Source organism: Tiliqua scincoides, chromosome 1 (genome assembly GCF_035046505.1).
Source record: "Tiliqua scincoides isolate rTilSci1 chromosome 1, rTilSci1.hap2, whole genome shotgun sequence".
NCBI lineage: Eukaryota > Metazoa > Chordata > Lepidosauria > Squamata > Scincidae > Tiliqua > Tiliqua scincoides.
The window spans coordinates 14,448,289-14,467,864 of record NC_089821.1 but is presented as its reverse complement, the minus strand read 5'-3'; the positions used below and the strand labels follow the sequence as shown (position 1 = coordinate 14,467,864).

Sequence of the window (19,576 nt, the reverse complement as noted above, 5' to 3'; positions counted from 1 at the left end):
ATGCATGGCATGACATAAGAGAGGGCCTTCTCTGTGGAAGCACCTGAGTTGTGAAACTACCCCCTCCCCAGGAGGCACGTTTATCACCATTTTTATCACAAAGCTGTCAGAACATAGCACCTTGTTTCACTTGGCCTTTGACTTGATACTGTCTTTTCAATGGCTGGGTTTCCATTTTGTTTGTAATGTTCTGCTTGCTGCTATGGTTTGTGCTATGCTATTTTGACATTACAACAGTTTACCTCAATATTTGGTTGGATTGGAAGGTGCCCTGAGTGTCTAACCCAGTGGTTCTCAAACTCTCTGGGAGAGTTTGAGAGCCAGTAAGTCCTTGCAGGGGCGAGGGGAGGAGGCAGCGGGGGCGGGGGGAAGGCAGTGGCACGATCCCCAGGACTGCACCACTCAGGGGGCTGCAGGGGCTTGGGTGCACTTACCCAAGTCTCCTCCAGGCTCCCTGGGCTGCGGGGAGCCCGGTGCGACTTCTGGCAGGGCTCCCCGCAGGAGGGAAAGTGGATGCAGAGCAATCATGCCCTGCCCCCGCTAAAGCAGAAGTGGAGCGCAATCGCTCCGCATCCACTTTCCCTGCTGCAGGGAGCCCTGTCAGACGCTGCACCGGGCTTCCCGCAGCCCAGGGAGGCTGGAGGAGGCTTGGGTAAGTGCACCCAAGCCCCTGCAGTCCCATCCTGGGGATCGCACCTCTGCTTTTCCCCGCCTATAGTCTGCCCCCGGCCCTCAGGCTGGGGCGCCACAACGCCCCAGTTTGAATAGTACTGGCCTAACCTGATGGGATTGGAACATTCAGGATATAAATCTTATAACAAACCAACCAAACACTTCCGTGTGCTGTACAAGAATTTGATCAAACAAAGCACACATCTACTCAGGTTACTAGGGTCCATTCAGGTCACTGGTTTGATTCCCTTTGCTAACAGCAACACTGCATAGTCACTGTTCACATTTCTTGTTAGGATTTAATGCTAGGACTCTGAAAGGGAACTGGAACAAAAGTGAAGGAAACATATTTCACTCTAAGTTAGTTTACATAGCATACAGTGCTATTATCTTCATCTCAAACAACTTGCAAATATTTACCACCATGGTTTAAGGCAGCCATTTTCAACCACTGTGCCGTAGCACACTGGTGTGCCGCAATGGTCCCCAGGTGTGCCGCAGGAATTTGGGAGAGGATCATTTATCAACCATTGGGACCACTGGGGTGTGTGAGCCCCCATTGACAGCCCAGTGTGCCTTGTCAATTGTCAAAAAGCTGATGGTTGCCTTGACCATTTTAGTGCCTTGCCAGTGTGCCGCGAGATGAAAAAGATTGAAAATCACTGGTTTAAGGTTTCTAGATTTTCCAACAAACTACTTTTAAATCCTCCCCATACAATAATTTTTTCCTTTTCACATGAAATGAGAAAAATGGTGGCTTTCCCAGAAGACATCTGGATCTCAATTACCCCTATTGGGAAAGTCAGAGGCTGACCAAGGGGAAAAAACACCTAGTGGTTAGCTGGAAGGAGTGCACTGATTACCATATGCTTCACTGATTTACTTAGTCAATGGCTGAATGGGTGATGGGGGGAGAGAACTTGTAAATGTCACAAGTCAGGGAAACCAAACATTTGAGAAGCTGAATAAGAAACTTTCCTTCACAGGTGAAAACAGAACCAAGCGGTTCTTGTTTAAAACCAAAATTTAGCTTACCCAATAAGGTCTAGGAATGGAAAAACACTCAGGACATGTACTAGGTAGGCAAGAAACCAAAAAATAACCAGGTTATTAAAACCAAAAAGGAATTAGAAATTAGAAATTGGGGACGGAGTAGAGAGAAGCAGCAGCAGACTGGTGAAAAATGTCTGGAGGGTCACAAAGAGATAGGGTGCAGTAACTAGTAATGCCCAATAGAGGGAGTGGGGTAGCTACTTGATAAAAAAAACTGCAAAACCTTGCTACATTAAAGTGTGGCAGACTGGCCTTGAAGAGGAAAGCAAAGAAAATTCCCTGCACACATCTAGCTAGAAATATAGTCCCTTCTGCTACCTACTTATGTTGTCCCAGTAATAAAGGCCTTCTACATTTAGTAGGAAGTTAAGTGGGTGTATTGAGACCCAGCAGCTAGTTTCAATGTCAGACTTCAGAAAACACACATCTGCAGCTGCATGCAGGAACTTTTATCACCTAGGTCTTATACTATCATGGAGTTACCAGACTGGACAACTTACAATCACCTGGGTCTTCCCAAGATGCTCTCGGAGCTGTTCAAGTGGGAGGGGGTGCCCATTAGATAGTAAGATGACCATGCCAGCAGGAGAGATGACTAGAACCTATGGTTTTCAGCTGATCTAAGACAAGGCAGAGCAATCTACATTGTGCACATCTTGCTTTTGGGAAATTATGTTTCAAATAATGAACCTCAGAGGAGCATTCCAGGGTAATGGCTCCTGCATCTATGATGCAGGCAGCGTCTTAGAAGACTACAGCATTCCAAAGTCCCTCAGGGATCTAAGCAGTGTTCAAAAGTAAACAAAGGAAACAATAAGATGGAAAATACAAGGCATTCATCACACACATTCAAATACAACATTAGCACTACAATGGTTTTATTGTTCATTGTGCACATCCATATCTATGGATTTATGAGCATTTCCATCAGACAACTCAGAGCTAACTACTTACGGGTATGTAGGAGACCTAGTGCAGTTTTGTTTTCTCTAACAGAATTGTTTTGGAAAACTGATTGAGAGCAGAGAAACTGCAAACAGAGATGCTTGGGATCAATTTGGAGGAGGGAAATAGAGGGTGATAGAAGAAAGTACCCACATCCCACTGCTTCTCTGCTCTCAACTGTCCCTTCCAAAAGCAGCTTCACCTGAAAAATATGGGTGTTCTTGACAGCTTTAAGTGACCTTGAGTCTGCATTTTTGCTTGGAGAAACTTATCTTGTGGAAAAATTGTTTTAAGACCCCCTCCAATTCTGCTCCCAAAGAATGCATATCACGAGGACTTTATTTAGACTGCTGGTTCAGTGTGGCTTTTCTCACGCTTACTCCAGGAATGGCTGGAGTGAAGTGTGGATTCCAATCTGCTTTAGAGGCTGTGACCATGAATAGAAGATGTTTGCTAGAAGCCCAAATCTAATTCTGTTTTGTGTTTGATTTCTCTGCTGACTCTTTCAGGGGAAAAACTGGACTATCCTGTTGTACCACATGCAGTTCAGTTTGCAACTGCAAAGCAAGCTTATTTTGAAGAACACTTTACCAATAGTCAGGAAACATGAGACTTCTGTCCAGAGTGACCTTAGAGAAAGTTCAGGTTAGGCTAATCACTCAACCTGGAGCTTCAGATATCCTCAGACTCAACATCCTGTTGGTCTTGCCAATTACATAGTTGAAGTTTTTTTTGAGCCTAGAAGTTAGATAATAAACTCCTGATTTGCAAAAGCAGCTCATTACTAATACTTAAAGGTGTTTCCAGTGAGGGAAATAGAATTACAGCCTAAGTCTTACTGAACACAATGGGTTTACTTCTTAGTAAAATAAAACACCTCTGTGTTTTCAAACACCTCTGTTACATTAGAAATGAAGACTTCAGAAGTCTAACTGGTCAACACACTAGGTGTGTTAAGAGTACCTACCTAAGAGTGCCATTCTCTCCTTTGTCCAAGCTGGTGAACCGACTGTATAGACGAGTAATCTGACTGTGAGAAACTGGAGAAAATAGACAAGTTTAGTGGTGACATTTTAACATAGTTCACTCCACTGAGAACAGAGTAGAAGCAATCTAAATGTAATTCAAGAAGCAGAGGTTTGATTTTACAAGACCCTTATGTATTTTATGCCTGAATGGCAGTTAGTTAAAACATTATTCCCTGCAGGCAAAACATTCTGTTTCTAATACACTTGAGATTATGCTAACAGACATGCATCTGGTTCAAAGAACAAGTGTAACAAACATAGCAAAATCTTGCAAATAAGTTCACAAAAGGTTTACTAGTTGGCCTACCCACCAATACCTATGTCAGTCAGTCACAGCAGAGCAATGACTCAAAAGTACCAACTCTCTTCCAGCGATCCAACCTCTTCCTTAGCTGGTTTTCTAGAAGCACTTCTTACATACTAGAGGCAAGTAGCTACTTGCCAACCTAGTTTATTAAAATTAGAAAAAAGTTGAGACAGATAAAAAACTTTTAGCTATTAAGGTTGTCAGGCTAGAGATCTTGCATGCTCCATTATAAAGCTATGAAGCAACAGCAGGGACGCAGGCTGCAGCAACCCCAACACTATCCTCCTCCCCATTATGGGGCAAAATTAAAGTAAAAGCCATAATCAGAGCTGCAGGTGACCTGTTCATTGCTATGCTTCCTCATCAGCAAGCCATCTTGGTTGATTCGCTCCTCTCCTAGCACTGGACATGGCACCACTGTCTGATGACAGCAACTTACTGGCTGAGCTTTAAAAGATAAAATAGCACTGTTCAACCTACACTTAAAAAGGCCACCATCTCATAGCTCTCTACTGACTGGGTAACATTGGAGCCCAAAGCTGGTGGGCAGCCACACCCTGAGCGTTCTGCAAGCTGGGCCAAGATGGTCACACTCAGCAACATGCTCAGCATCTCCAGTACTGGGACCCCCTGACAGTTAATGGAGCTCAGCAGGTGCCTGAGCACGAGCACCCGACTAGTAGTTTCCACATGCTTTGGGGTATAAGCCAGCTGGTGCAGACTCGCCTCACATAGTGAGTACTGAAGATGGTAATTTCCAGTTATGACCTCTTGCAAAGCTACTGGCTAGCTTATCTCAAGGCACTTACAAGCTTTACATGCGCTATTTGAACACTATTTGCAATCTATTTTATCTTATCTTATAAGATCTTATCTTTCTCTGGTTCTCGTAAAATTGGCAACCTGGAAGTCATCTGGATTTAGGTGAAAAAACCAGGCAGATCTGGTATTATTTGTTCGTACCAATCTCAGAGATGAAACTCGAGTAATACGCAAAAAATATCATGGCTCTGAACATGCTTCTTTCCTGATCCTTGAACATATATAATTAATTCTTGCAAATATGAAAAGTTACCTGGATAATCCAAATCCACTAAATACTTGCACCCTGGTTAGAGCTGCCAACTGCCTTACTGTTTTCCGATTTTACAAAGGCTGAAACAAAGCAGTCAGGCTTTTAATATTGCCAGTGTCTAAGCTGCATAAATCCTGCATCTAAAGGCCAAACTAGGTATCAGGGCAGCCTGATACCTCATGTTTATTCACATCGGCTGCATCCACACACAACACAATTGATGGAATTTTGTTTTTTCACCGAGAGGGCAAATTTAAGACTGTATTACTACATGTAAAAAGAATTATCCTTTAATCATTTAAGAACATAAGAACATAAGAACAGCCCCACTGGATCAGGCCATAGGCCCATCTAGTCCAGCTTCCTGTATCTCACAGCGGCCCACCAAATGCCCCAGGGAGCACACCAGATAACAAGAGACCTCATCCTGGTGCTCTCCCCTACATCTGGCATTCTGACTTAACCCATTCCTAAAATCAGGAGGTTGCGCATACACATCATGGCTTGTACCCCATAATGGATTTTTCCTCCAGAAACTCATCCAATCCCCTTTTAAAGGCGTCTAGGCTAGACGCCAGCACCACATCCTGTGGCAAGGAGTTCCACAGACCGACCACACGCTGAGTAAAGAAATATTTTCTTTTGTCTGTCCTAACCCGCCCAACACTCAATTTTAGTGGATGTCCCCTGGTTCTGGTATTATGTGAGAGTGTAAAGAGCATCTCCCTATCCACTCTGTCCATCCCCTGCATAATTTTGTATGTCTCAATCATGTCCCCCCTCAAGCGTCTCTTTTCTAGGCTGAAGAGGCCCAAACAAGAGGCCCAAATTTAAAACAAGACATTGCAGTATTATTCCCCTCCCAGCCCAGCTTCAGTTATTTCCAGCAAAGAAAGCTTTTATTAGTTCTAGAGGTTCATTTAGAAGTTGGCAATATAGTAAATATCCTATTTTAAGAGGATAGACCAAAAAGCAGTCAAATTTGATTCTTTCACCATGTCATTTGGTTACAGTTTTGATATTTTCTATTCTTCAGGAAAGGGTGTCAAGCCATTTGATTCATATTCCCTCTATTAAATGGGCTTAAGCTTTGGGCTGCATTGTCAAGAACAGGACAGCAGCACATGTTTTAAGGTTTTGTCATTTTAGAAGAACTTAATCAATTTAGTTTATGATCCAGAATACCCTAAACTGATGGGTGCATGTGAAAGAGGGCAGTTCAAGAAGGTCCAGATGGTCCAAAATGCTGCAGCAAACTTCAAACAGCAGGTGGACAAACCACATCCCTCCAGTCCTCTGTATTCTTCACTTGTTTTCAGCTCAATTTGAAGTGCAGATTACACCTTTAAAATCCAAAATTATTTGGGAGCTGAGAAACTTAAAGACCACCTCTTGTTTTCATCCCCTCTCCCCACACCCGCTTGAGATTGAACTCACTGTTTAAGATCTGACATCCTGCTCCAGGTTCCCTGCAAGCTGAAGCTTGAAGGACCTTTTCAGTGGTGGCACCATGAAACAGCTTCATGAAACACCATGAAACACTTTCCCCAAAGAATCCTGCCAGGCTCCATCTTTACATTTTCTTTGTCACCTCATTAAAACAACATGTCTTTTTAGGTGAGGCTTTAGCTACAGTGACTAGATTTATTTTGGTCACTTCAGATTGAGGCAAACTGGCTTTTTTATACTGTTTGATCTATTATTTATTGCTGTAACGTTATTTGTTTTTACTACAGATGTGCCATTCAGGGCACAGTCCTAACCAACTTTCCAGCACTGACTTGCTGCAATGCAGCCCCCAAGGTAAGGCAACCAATATGTCCTTAGCTTGAGGAAGCCTCCTTGACTACCTCCCCAGTGCAAGATGCAGTGCACACCACATTGGCACAGCTATGTTAGTGCTGGAAAGTTGCACTTTAGGATTAGGATTGCACCTTCACTCTTTTTATTACTGCATTATTTTCACCTTTTGAGTTCGCTTAAAAAAAGAACAACATTTCTAAAGTGAAACAAATACTGTACCAAACATACTTACTGTACTAGTAAGAGTTTCTGGCATTTAGCTGAGTTTGTAAGAACTCTGGCAGAACTATGGTAGCGTAAAAAAAGATGTGCTTGATTGAACTTTTTACAATAAGTATATTCAGCAGTTTCTTCCTAAGGTTACTAAATTTATAACATACTTATATGCAGTCTTGCAAAGATCTCCTTTACATCTTCAAAATCTCATAAATGTATTGCTGTTGATCTTGTATCCAATTCAGTTGGTGCCAACTGCTTGGCTTTGATAAGTAGCACAAAACCAGTGTACAGTAATGACAGCAGGAATGTCAAATTATTTCTCCCTACAGGTACCAAGTGCACAAAGGTGTTGGCAACAGTACCTGCAGGTGGAGCAGAATGTAAAACATGAGAATATCTTGTACAATTGCCCTGGCAGCATGAGCATACTGACTACGAGTTGGATAATTAATATGAGAGAAGCACAGCATACCGAGGCATGAAGTATCTTTCAGCCTTAATACCTAAAATGAAAATTCTTGTATGATATTCTATTTCAACATGTCACCAAGATAATTTTATGATTATGTATTCAGCTACTATTGCCAGAAAGGCTCTGTTCTGGGAGACATACAGTATCTTCCAATTTTTATAGATTGCTGCAGTTTCACATTATTCAGCTGATGTCTAAACTCTCAACACCCTTGACCGATTTTTACAATGTTTTGTAATCCAGTCCTTTACTGAACAGATTGGCTGTAGAATGCATAATCAATACTCTTCAGAAACATCTTCCTACTTGTCAGTACATGGACTATTTTCATCCATATTTTTAGAAGGCTTTACATTTCAGATCAATATGTTGATGTAGGAATATACTATATGATGTCCAAAAATATTACTATTGTCTATTACTAAATTACTACTACTGGTCTGGATCCAAATGCCCTGGATTCCACTAATGGAAAAGTAAATAAGAAAAGTGAGATTCAGGGATTATGTTCTGCATACATGAGAAATTATACTGAAATATATGGTAGATTACTTGGTGACTTACAGCTCAACCCTGAAGCCAGTCAGCACTGCTCACACCTGTGCTGCCTGGGCAACAGCTGTCACAAAAATGCTGCCAGTGGTAGAGAGACCAGCACCAGTCAGCAATATGCCTCTGCGCTGCCCAGACACCCATGAGGAGGGTAGAGCGGTAAGTTTCCCTGCCAGACGGCAGTGAGGCTTTTCAGGGTGGGGGGGAAGGCAGAAAGGGGGAGACACAGGGCAGAGGGATGGCAGAATGAGGGGTGGATTATGCCCAGGGGCATAGATAGCAGCAGGGACTGCCACCGCATCCTATACTTCTCTTGAGCTGCAGAGACAGACATGGGTCTCCTTGGTTCTGTGCCTGCTAAGTAGCCATTGGTGCTGCTAGGGCTCAACACAGGGTAAGGAAACTGCTGTTCCCTGTAAGGGAATCCTGAGACCACCTATGGTAGCTTCCCTGGCTGCACAGGATACAGCAGCGACCATTTCAGCACTGCTACCTTCCTGAGCACCAGGGAAGCCTAGGATTTGGCCATCAGAGAAACATCAGCAATGTTTCTAGATTCCCAAGAATTTCAAAATTACTGTACAAGAAAAAAACAATTGGTGTGTTGGTGGCCTGGTGCTACTTGCTACTCTCAGCCTCAGCATTCTTCATTAGTAAAATACCAGAATTTGATAACCTTTGATTAGGTTTTTGGCTAGCAGTTGCACAACTTTAGAGCTCTTCTGTAGAATCCCTAACAAATGTATATGTTGATCTGCAGTTTATCCCAGTATATATAACTCATGGAATGCTGTAGGTAATTGCCAGGCAGCCCAATCTTGAGCTACCCGGAACGCAGGGCTGCCGCAGCACAAAAAACAGTTGCCATGGTATCCTGCGTGCCCTGAGCAACTACTGTTGCCTTCTCAGAAGAAGGGGACCATATAGCAGTTTGTGATAGTTTGCACCTGCGGTAAGCCGACGTACACAGCTCAGGATCAGGCTCTGAGTCACCATTTTACATTTGGTCCTGCTCCTGAATTACGATTTTGAACCCAACTGGTTGAAAAAGTAGATCCAGCAAGTCTTAAGTTTGGTATAGTGTAGAAGCTCAGAGACTGAACTCTGAATCAGAATTTCCCTGGTTCAGATAGCTCATTTGTCATGAACTCACTAGGCAACCTAAAGCAAGCTCTTCTCTCTCAACTTCAGCTCCCCAGTTGCAATATGGGGATCATATCTGCTTGCCTTACAATGTTATATTGTCTTGATATTGTCCTTGTATGCAAAGCACTTTTGACACTCAAAGCACTACACAAAAGCTTATTATTAATAATAATAATCTGCCCACCCAATCTTAAATCATGAGCAAAGCTAGTACTAATGGTTGGAGTGCAAAAGTTCACCATTAGAAAACTTACTGTTTTCCACACCCGCCATTAAAGCTTGCTTAATACTTGCACAACAGTTTGCAGAATACTCCCATGCAGTCCTTCAACTCATGCTTCCTTCTAATCAATTATCTGTTATCAATGTGCTGAAGTGGGGTGTGCTAACCTTTCCCTTATCAGAAGCAACATACCTGAGGGGGGGAGAGGAGTCGTGCACAAATATCTAAAGGAGAAACAAATATGCAGTAGGCAGGGCAATCTAGGATGGACTATCATCTAATTTGCATTGTTCAACTTGTAATGCAGGTAAACCTGAACTACATAGACCAGAATACTGAACCAACAGGAAATATAGCATCCCTAACACTTGGTGATCTAACACAAAATTGTGACATTCAGGAAGACGTTTGAATGATTGTGAAGACTTACAATAGCCACCTGATTACAGAAGCATTACTGACTCAGGGAGATATAGTTTTACCTCCATAGCTAGCAATTCTATGACCTGAACAGTAAATTGCCTGGGAGGCACTCCATGTAAGCTGGTCTGAATTCTTTGGAAGACTGAAATACCAAAGTAAGATGTGATGAAAACTTTGACATCAGCTCTACCACACCTACTACAACCTCATTCATTACCTTACACAACACTGAAGTATTTCACACCTTAAACAATAAGTTCTAGAATAGAATAACCCTAGAAGATTGGAGGACAGCAAATGTCACGCCTATCTTTAAAAACGGAAAGAGGGAGGACCCGGGAAACTATAGGCCGGTCAGCCTAACATCTGTATCGGGTAAGATGGTGGAATGCCTCATCAAAGACAGGATCTCAAAACACATAGACGAACAGGCCTTGCTGAGGGAGAATCAGCATGGCTTCTGTAAGGGTAAGTCTTGCCTCACAAACCTTATAGAATTCTTTGAGAAGGTCAACAGGCATGCAGATATGGGAGAACCCATGGACATTATATATCTGGACTTTCAGAAGGCGTTTGACACGGTCCCTCACCAAAGGCTACTGAAAAAACTCCACAGTCAGGGAATTAGAGGACAGGTCCTCTCCTGGATTGAGAACTGGTTGAAGGCCAGGAAACAGAGAGTGGGTGTCAATGGGCAATTTTCACAATGGAGAGAGGTGAAAAGCGGTGTGCCCCAAGGATCTGTCCTGGGACCGGTGCTTTACAACCTCTTCATAAATGACCTGGAGACAGGGTTGAGCAGTGAGGTGGCCAAGTTTGCAGATGATACCAAACTTTTCCGAGTGGTGAAGAGCAGAAGTGATTGTGAGGAGCTCCAGAAGGATCTCTCCAGACTGGCAGAATGGGCAACAAAATGGCAGATGTGCTTCAATGTCAGTAAGTATAAGGTCATGCACATTGGGGCAAAAAATCAAAACTTCACATATAGGCTGATGGGTTCTGAGCTGTCTGCGACAGATCAGGAGAGAGATCTTGGGATGGTGGTGGACAGGTTGATGAAAGTGTCGACTCAATGTGCAGCAGCAATAAAGGCCAATTCTATGCTTGGGATCATTAGAAAAGGTATTGAGAACGAGACGGCTAATATTATAATGCTGTTGTACAAATCGATGGTAAGGCCACACCTGGAGTATTGTGTCCAGTTCTGGTCCCCGCATCTCAAAAAAGACATAGTGGAAATGGAAAAGGTGCAAAAGAGAGCAACTAAGATGATTGCGGGGCTGGGGCACCTTCCTCATGAGGAAAGGCTACGGCATTTGGGCCTCTTCAGTCTAGAAAAGAGGTGCCTGGGGGGGACATGATTGAGACATACAAAATTATACAGGGGAAGGACAGAGTGGATAGAGAGATGCTGTTCACACTCTCACATAACACCAGAACCAGGGGACATCCACTAAAATTGAGTGTTGGGAGAGTTAGAACAGACAAAAGAAAATATTTCTTTACTCAGCGTGTGGTTGGTCTGTGGAACTGCTTGCCACAGGATGTGGTGATGGCATCTGGCCTGGATGCCTTTAAAGGGGGACTGGACAAGTTTCTGGAGGAAAAATCCATTACGGGTTACAAGCCATGATGTGCATGTACAACCTCCTGATTTTAGAAATGGGTTATGTCAGAATGCCAGATGCAAGGGAGGGCACCAGGATGAGGTCTCTTGTTATCTGTTGTGCTCCCTGGGGCATTTGGTGGGCCACTGTGAGATACAGGAAGCTGGACTAGATGGGCCTATGGACTGACTGATCCAGTGGGGCTGTTCTTATGTTCTTATGTTAATGTAGTCTTGGTAATTCCGCTCTATACGCTGGAAGATGTGTTTATTTAATGATACACATTTTGAAGCGCTCAACAAGTTTTAGCCTGATTAAGTTCACTTTGTGAATGTGCGCATACCAGTAGAAAGAATGAAATACCAACAGTGTTCCCCTGAGTTACCCCCAAACTTCTTTGAATGGTGGCTCCCTTGACCTACTGGGCCATTGGCCGCAGCTCCCCATTAGGGCTACAACCTTATATATATCAGTGTTTCCCAAACTGTGGGTTGGGACCCACTAGGTGGGTCGTAAGCCAATTTCAGGTGGGTTCCCATTAATTTCAATATTTTAATTTTAATATATTAGACTTGATGCTACCTTGGTATGTGACCTGTATTTGGGGAAACATTCCCTGCATTTGGGGAAATGTTACAGACCTGTACTTTTAACAAGCTACTATGTATAACAATGATAGTCAATGTGACTTACTCCTGGGTAAGTGTGGGTAGGACTGCAGCCTAGGATTGGTAAAACCTTTCCTATTTGATGATGTCACTTCCAGTCTTGACATCACTTCTGGTGGGTCACCAGATTCTCATTCTAAAAAGTGGGTCCCAGTGCCAAATGTGTGAGAACCACTGCTATATATTGTATAAGGCAGGGGCCTCCAAACAGTCTGTGGGAGGATTTTATCCTGCCCTTGTGTTGCCCTGTTGCCAGTTCCACTGGAATGATAAGGATGCCAGCACTCAGGTTCTCTACAATTGCACTCAGGTTGTCTACACTGAGACCAGGACTGCCCAGCAGTCAGGGACTCCCTGCCACGTTGCAGCACGAGGAGCATGTACCTGGCACGGCTCACTGCCTCCTGGACCACTGGACAATTCTGAGCTTGGACAAGGGGAAAAACATGGTAGTAGCAGCTGCCCGCGCACTTGATTTCCTTGAAGTCTTTATTGGGGGGGGAGGGCAAGTGAGTGAGTGAAGGAACTGGGAGGGTGAATGTGCATGTGTGTCTGAGTGAGAGGGGGGAATGCCAAATGGGAAACTATATAGCTTCCAATATAGCTTGGAAGTGGAGTCAGGAGGAGGGGACAGCTGGTGAGAAGGTGTGCTGGCTCCTGGACAACTGGGCTTTGAGCTATGAAAGAGGGAAAAATTCTGCTGCAGCTGCCACAAGCAATTACCTCCTATTGCTCTTTACTGAGTGTGGTTGGGTTGGAGAGAGGGGGTCTGCCTCATGGGGAGTATTAAGCTCAGGAATGGGAGTCAGGAAGTGGAGGGGCTATGTTTCCATGACTCTCCGAAGAGCCACAGCTCACTGTCTGGGAGCCACTATCCTAGGGCTAAAATATCTTTTAGATACTGGTTATATATAGGTCCAGCCTTTTTATCCATGGATTCAGGACCTGCGGATTCAAATCACTGCAGATTCTGAATCATGCTGCAGGGCCAGACCTGAGTTCCTGAAAGGCTCAGGCCTCAGAAAGACCTTAGAAGGTGCCAAAAAGGCACTTCTGATTTTTATGAAAACCAGAGGTTTTCTGGCACAGCCAGAGGCATTTCTGAGGCTGACAGAAGTCAGACACAGCCTCAGAATACCTCTGGAATACCTCTGGTCATGCCTGGAGGTCCTCTGGACCAGACCAGCAGATTTGCTTATCTGGGTGGAGGGGGTCTTGGGAACAAATCCCCAGCAGATAATGAGGTTCAATTGTATTACTTCTCAAGAACAGATTGAAACTGAACAGGAAGCTTACACCAGGGACAAGAAAACCAACTAAAGCAGCATGGACTTCTATTCCAGTTTATGTTAATTTGAGGAGAAAGGTTGAAAGCGTTGAAATTCTAGATTACAAAAAAATTACCACCTTTAAGATCCAGGGAAGAAACCTAGTAAAAGTTGGAGAACACCAGTTTTCAGTAGTTAAGACTACAGCCATCCTAATTAGTCACAATGATGTCAAGCAGCTATAGCATATCCAATTTCCAAAACTACTCACCTGCTCCTAAACATTTTACATTTGAGAAATTGACAGACATCTCTCTCAATTTTTTCTCTACACTCATTAAAACTATAAATGGGGTGGCCAAACCTCTTAACATTAAAAGCCACACACAATAGACTTCAGATGTTTGACAGTCACAATATTTCAAAAAGCATTTAAAAACTTAAATATATTTGCCCACAGCGAACATGAAACTTGTTTTAATCCAGTGGACTCTCAGTTCATACACAGTAAAAAATTGTAAATCTTGAAAATTTATAATTTACCTTTATATTAACTGTGATGCAAAAAGGAGCGCAGTTAACATATTTCTGAGAGCCACATGTGACCTGCTAGCCACAGTTTTGCATCTCTACTCTCGATCTTTGTATAGAGCAGGGGTGCCCAAAACCCGGCCCTGGGGCCACATGCGGCCCTCAAGGCCTCTCAATGCAGCCCTCAGGGAGCCCCCAGTCTCCAATGAGCCTCTGGCCCTCTGGAGATTTGTTGAAGCCCGCACTGGCCTGATGCAACTGCTGTCAGCGTGAGGGCAACTGTTTGACCTCTCGTGTGAGCTGTGGGCTTCCTCCACAGCTTGCTGTTTCACATCTGTGATGCAGTAGCAGCAGCAAAGGAAAGGCCAGCCTTGCTTTGTGCAAGGTCTTTTATAGACCTTGAGCTATTGCAAGACCTTCATTCATTCATATAAGTTCATCTTTAATATATTCATTTATGTTTACTTATGTAAATGTATTCAAATTTAAAATGTAAATTACTTCCTTTTTTTCCCCCGGCCACCCGACACAGTGTCAGAGAGATGATGTGGCCCTCCTGCCAAAAACTTTGGACACCCCTGGTATAGAGCATACACAACAAGTCACGGTCCCAAGAGATAGATCTTGAGTATGTCTATAGTATGTAGTTACAAATATATTAATTCATACAGTCATGGATGAAAGAATTTCAGCTTTCTTTAAAAACATTTCTACCATTTATCAGCAAAGATAAAATTAAAGTTGGGTAAGCAGAGTCTGGCGAAATCTCAGAAACCAAATGAGGTTAAGAATGCTTCTAACGGGTTAGAGGCAGGATTTCATTGCTCTGCGTAGGCCTCTATAGTTGGCAGAAGGTTTTATGCAAAGTAAATGTAGAGATCGTGCAGTTTAAGCAGATACAAAAAAGAGCTTTAGTGTGCTCTTTATATATACAGGCCCACTTTGAAGTATCATCTCTATGGAAACAGACATTCAACTACTAGACAATGGTTCATTCTCACAGGATACAGAGATTTACAATGTGTATGCTGAGAGCAATATTTCATAATTCGGAGCTTTAGCTACTTTCTTGAATTGCCCCTCCTTGTCAACCTCCTATCTGCACTGACATATTATCCCTATGGCAACTACAGCAGTTGCTTACACACAAAATAATTCCAGGAAGTCATTTAGTGTATTTTTAGCTTCTTTCAATGCAGTTAAGCAATTGGGAAAAGGTGAGACTTACCATGTGAGAAACCAGCAGTCTTAAGACCACCACTAGCATAATCAGGACCTGCAGGTTGCTAATTTAGAGGACAGACTACCAGTAGAACACTGTAAGACTGCAGGCAAATCAGACCCATAACAAACACAAGGAATTCATTTGTCTTTACCTGAATCACAGCATAGCGTCTACTGAAGATAGTTAATGTGCAATAATTTGTGTTGAGTCAGAGTCACAACTGAGCTTCTCCAACTCAGAACTGAGGCGGAACTAATGGATATCTGGACTGGATCTTGAAAATATTTAGTACTGAATTTGTTCTGTTGCAACGCAACATTGTTGAATGAAAGGCATTGAATTTATCTATAAAAGATACACATTAGAGCCCCTTGCTTAGCCACATACAGTAAACCTGGTAGCTTTCGGTAGGTAGCCAACTCCCCAGCTACAAAATAGGGATTATGGTGAACTAGGGCTGGTCAAACCCCAGCCTGAGAGCTGGATCCAGGTTTCACCTGAATTCTTCCCTCCCATGACAGGTACATTTGGTTCCAGAGCGCCGCAGCTCAACTTGTCCCCAGATCAGGAAGATGTGACACTCCAACCAGCTGTGTCTTTGTGCAAATCCAGGTGCAATACCCACTGGGGCATTGTACCATAGACGGAACTGGCTGAAGCATCATCCCAATCTGGGGACATGGTGAACTGTGACACTCTAGAACAGGGGTGTCCAAAGTTTTTGGCAGGAGGGCCACATCATCTCTCTGACATTGTGTCGGGGGCCAGGGAAAAAAAGAATTAATTTATATTTTAAATTTGAATAAATTTACATAGATGTACATAAATGAATATATTAAAGATGAACTTATATGAATGAATGATGGTCTTGCAATAGCTCAATGCCTATAAAAGGCCTGGCACAAAGCAAGGCTGGCCTTTCCTTTGCTGCCGCTACTGCATCACAGACATGAAACAACAAGGAGTGGAGGGAGTCCTCATCTCACAGGAGAGGTCAAACAGTTGCCCTCACGCTGAGAGCAGTTGTGTTGGGCCAGCATGGGCTCCAGCAAATCTCCAGAGGGCCAGAGGCTCATTGGATACTGGGGGCTCCCTGAGGGCCGCATTGAGAGGCCTCGAAGGCTGCAAGCAGCCCCAGGGCCGGGGTTTGGGCACCCCTGCTCTAGAACTCAAAAGTGCCAGTTGCACCAGCGAACGCATTCCCAGTGCGCAGCAGTTGGCACTCCAAGCACCACTAAACTAGATGGATTACTCCTGTTCATGACAAAGCAATTGCAAAATGCTTCATTTTAAAAGTGCAGTAAGAGTTGTGCTGATCAGTTCTCAGAGTCACTCACACAACAACTGATGCAGGAAGGCACCTTGGAGCTTTGATGCAAATCTGCAGCTGTGTCCTGACTCAATCAAGAGATTAACATTTTTTTCCCCCCAGAATTTGACAAGTATTGCTTCTGATATCAGTTGGAACAATCATATTACAGCAAGTCTCAATTTGGACTAGACTCTGTTCTGGATGCCTAGAAGAAATGTAGTACTAGTATTTAAGACAGCAATTTCATCTTTTTCCAGCTCACGGAACACTAATAAGGCACTAAAGATGTTGGGTACTAGTAAGGCACTAAAGAGTCAAGGTACATCATCCATTTTTTGAAAATTGACAAGACACCACACTGCCAGGGATGGGGCTCAGATCCCACAATGCCCTACTAATAAATGACCCTTCCCCAAACTCCTGCAGCACATTTGCGGATCATTTGCTTGGACACCAACTTGCTGCAGAACAATGGCTGAAAATTTGTGATTTAAGGGAATTTCTGTGTAAGTGTATTTCCCCTCTTGACTTTGTTACCACAAGCAGCCATCTCACATGTATGGACACAGTTCTGTGAACTTTGTTGTTGTAGAAGAGCAGTGCAAAAACATTTTATAAAATAGTACCTCAAGATTAGGGGAGATTGCTCCCCTATATTTGTGGCTCTTTGCATACAAAATTTTGGGAAACATACTCTGAGCAGCATAAATCTCCACTAAGATAGGATAAAATAACCTAATTAAAATCCTCGTACAACCCCTAGTAAAAATCCATTTATAATTCCAAGAGATATTCGAATTTTGGCAATTTATCAGTAGAAGCTGTTACTCATAAAACTTTTAAGCCAATGTTTAAATAAAAAGCCAATAAGAAAACACATGAATTCAGTCATCTGCCTTATAATGCCAAACCTCTCAGGTCACCAGCACCTGAGCTTCAAGCACGTGTTGTGGGACAACATGGTTTCATTTAAGAGCCTGGCAATCAAGGAACCTGAAACAGAGGAGTGCCTCTCTGGGTTGAGAAGAAAGACACACACCTTGGGGCTGTGAATGGGAACATGACCTTTGGCCTCTCATGGCAGCCAGGGTGACCAGATGCAACAGAGCACCTTTAAGAGGTGCTTTAAGAGGTCCTTTAAGAGGGAAACTGGGCAGGTGCTGCTTCTCACTTTGTCCTGCCCAAGTTCCCTTCCTACGCACTCCAAGAACCCACTCTTCGGTTACACTGACTCCAGGGCCCATGAGAGGGGGTGAAGGGAGTAATTTGCACCCAGGCTCAAAAAGGGGGCCCAGGAGCCAAACTTAGGGGCCCAGAAATTGCCTGGGATCTTACATTTTCCAGTCTCATTCAGACTTGCTTCCTACATGGAATGCTGCAAACCATAAGCACCGGGTTGAGGAATGCATACATGACACACACAGTGTCAAATCTAGGAGGAAACCGACCTGCTACAATATCTCTTTGGCTGGTGAAGGAGTGTCTAGGAGGTCGGGGACACAACTGAGGGACCACAGCTGCAGAAGTATGTTTTGGTGCACACAGGACACTTTCCATTAGAGTGTGAGCCTAAATAGGATGACGCTATTTTTTCTGCAATGATTTTCCATATTTAAAAGATTTTAGAGGCTTAGGAGTGTGTTTGGTTTTCCATATTGCCGTATCTAGCTGCTGATGCCATATGGGTAGGAAGACCTGGGCTCTGCATAGGGAAGCCTGGTAGACCTGAGCTCCCAAGACTTTTCTGGCAGACCCTAAATCCTCTGCCCTGTTTTTCCCCCTCCCTGCCCCTGTTCTGCCAATCCCCGTCCTTCCCCTCCCCCACATCCCTTCCCCTTGGGAGGGGCCGAGAAGAAACTCTGTACCCCCTAATAAAATTCCTCTCAGAGGCCCTGCATAGCAGGGATGTGTGGTGGGTGGGGATGCAGGGGAGACAGAGCCTCCCCATCGGAGTCCTTCAAAAAACGCCACCACCATGAGACGTGCCCAACCAGGGCCTATGAGAGGGATTTTATGAGAGGGTACAAAGTTTCTTGTGGGCCCCTTCCCAAATGGGGATGAGGGCAACGGGAGCAGGCAGACCAGGGGGCAAAATAGGGGAGGGGAGGGTGCTGACAGCCACAATAGTGTTTGGAGCCCAAGTCTACTAGGCTTCTTGATGCAGAGCCCAGGTCTACCTGACCATGCGACATTGGCAGCTAGATAAATACTGAAAACCAAACACACTCCTAAGTCTCTCTAAAATCTTTGAAATATAGAAAATCCATTGCAGAAAAATAGCATCATTGTATTTAGGCTCACACTAGAATAGACCAAAATTATTATTATTATTATTATTATTATTATTATTATTATTATTATTATTATTATTATTAATAATGTTTATTTTATTCACATCAAAATGACAACACAGCTGATAATGATTGTATACACACAAAAAACACAACATTTATCAGCTGGTAAATCCTCATCCACATGGACATCTGCCTGACGAAGGATTATTATTATTATATAAAATGAACTTCTGCAGCAGCTGCAGCCCACAGCTGAATCCCTGAGCTTCTATACACTCCTTCATGGTTATGGGATCCACAAGCCAAAGACCTACTGTGGTAGGCCAGTTTCCTCCAGATTTGACACTGTTAAGGAGTGTCATGGATGCATTCCTGGGCTGCATGGCTTGCAGCAGAAGTTAACACTGCATGCAGGTGATTGTGTCCTGGCATCATGTGGTCAGGTGAGATAGGCAGCAAGTTCAGGCGAGATAGGAAAATGTCAGACCCCAGGAACGTTCTGGGCCCCCTCCTTTGGCTCCTGGGCCACCTTTCTGACCCTGGGCCCGGGTACAAATTACCCCCTTTACTCACCTCTCCTAGGCCCTGCACCCAACCACCCACACGTTCTGTGCTCCCCACACCCTGTGTATGAGTTATGGGTGCTTGGGCACCTCCTATGGTGGCAGTGCTTTTCGAAGGACTCCAGAGAGAAGGCTCTCCCTTCACCTACCTCAAGTGCTCTTGTGGGGAGGCTCTGCCCTCACCTGTGCC

General features: G+C 43.8%; 1 protein-coding gene across 1 annotated transcript in view; it reads right to left on the bottom strand.

Annotated features, from left to right (window-relative positions):
* Positions 1 to 19,576, bottom strand: part of CHP1 (calcineurin like EF-hand protein 1) — a 31,607-nt gene that overhangs the window by 11,235 nt on the left and 796 nt on the right. Inside the window, exon 2 of the mRNA XM_066633053.1 lies at positions 3,638 to 3,710. Coding sequence (XP_066489150.1) covers positions 3,638 to 3,710 — 73 coding nt within the window. The remainder of the gene's footprint in view (positions 1 to 3,637; positions 3,711 to 19,576) is intronic.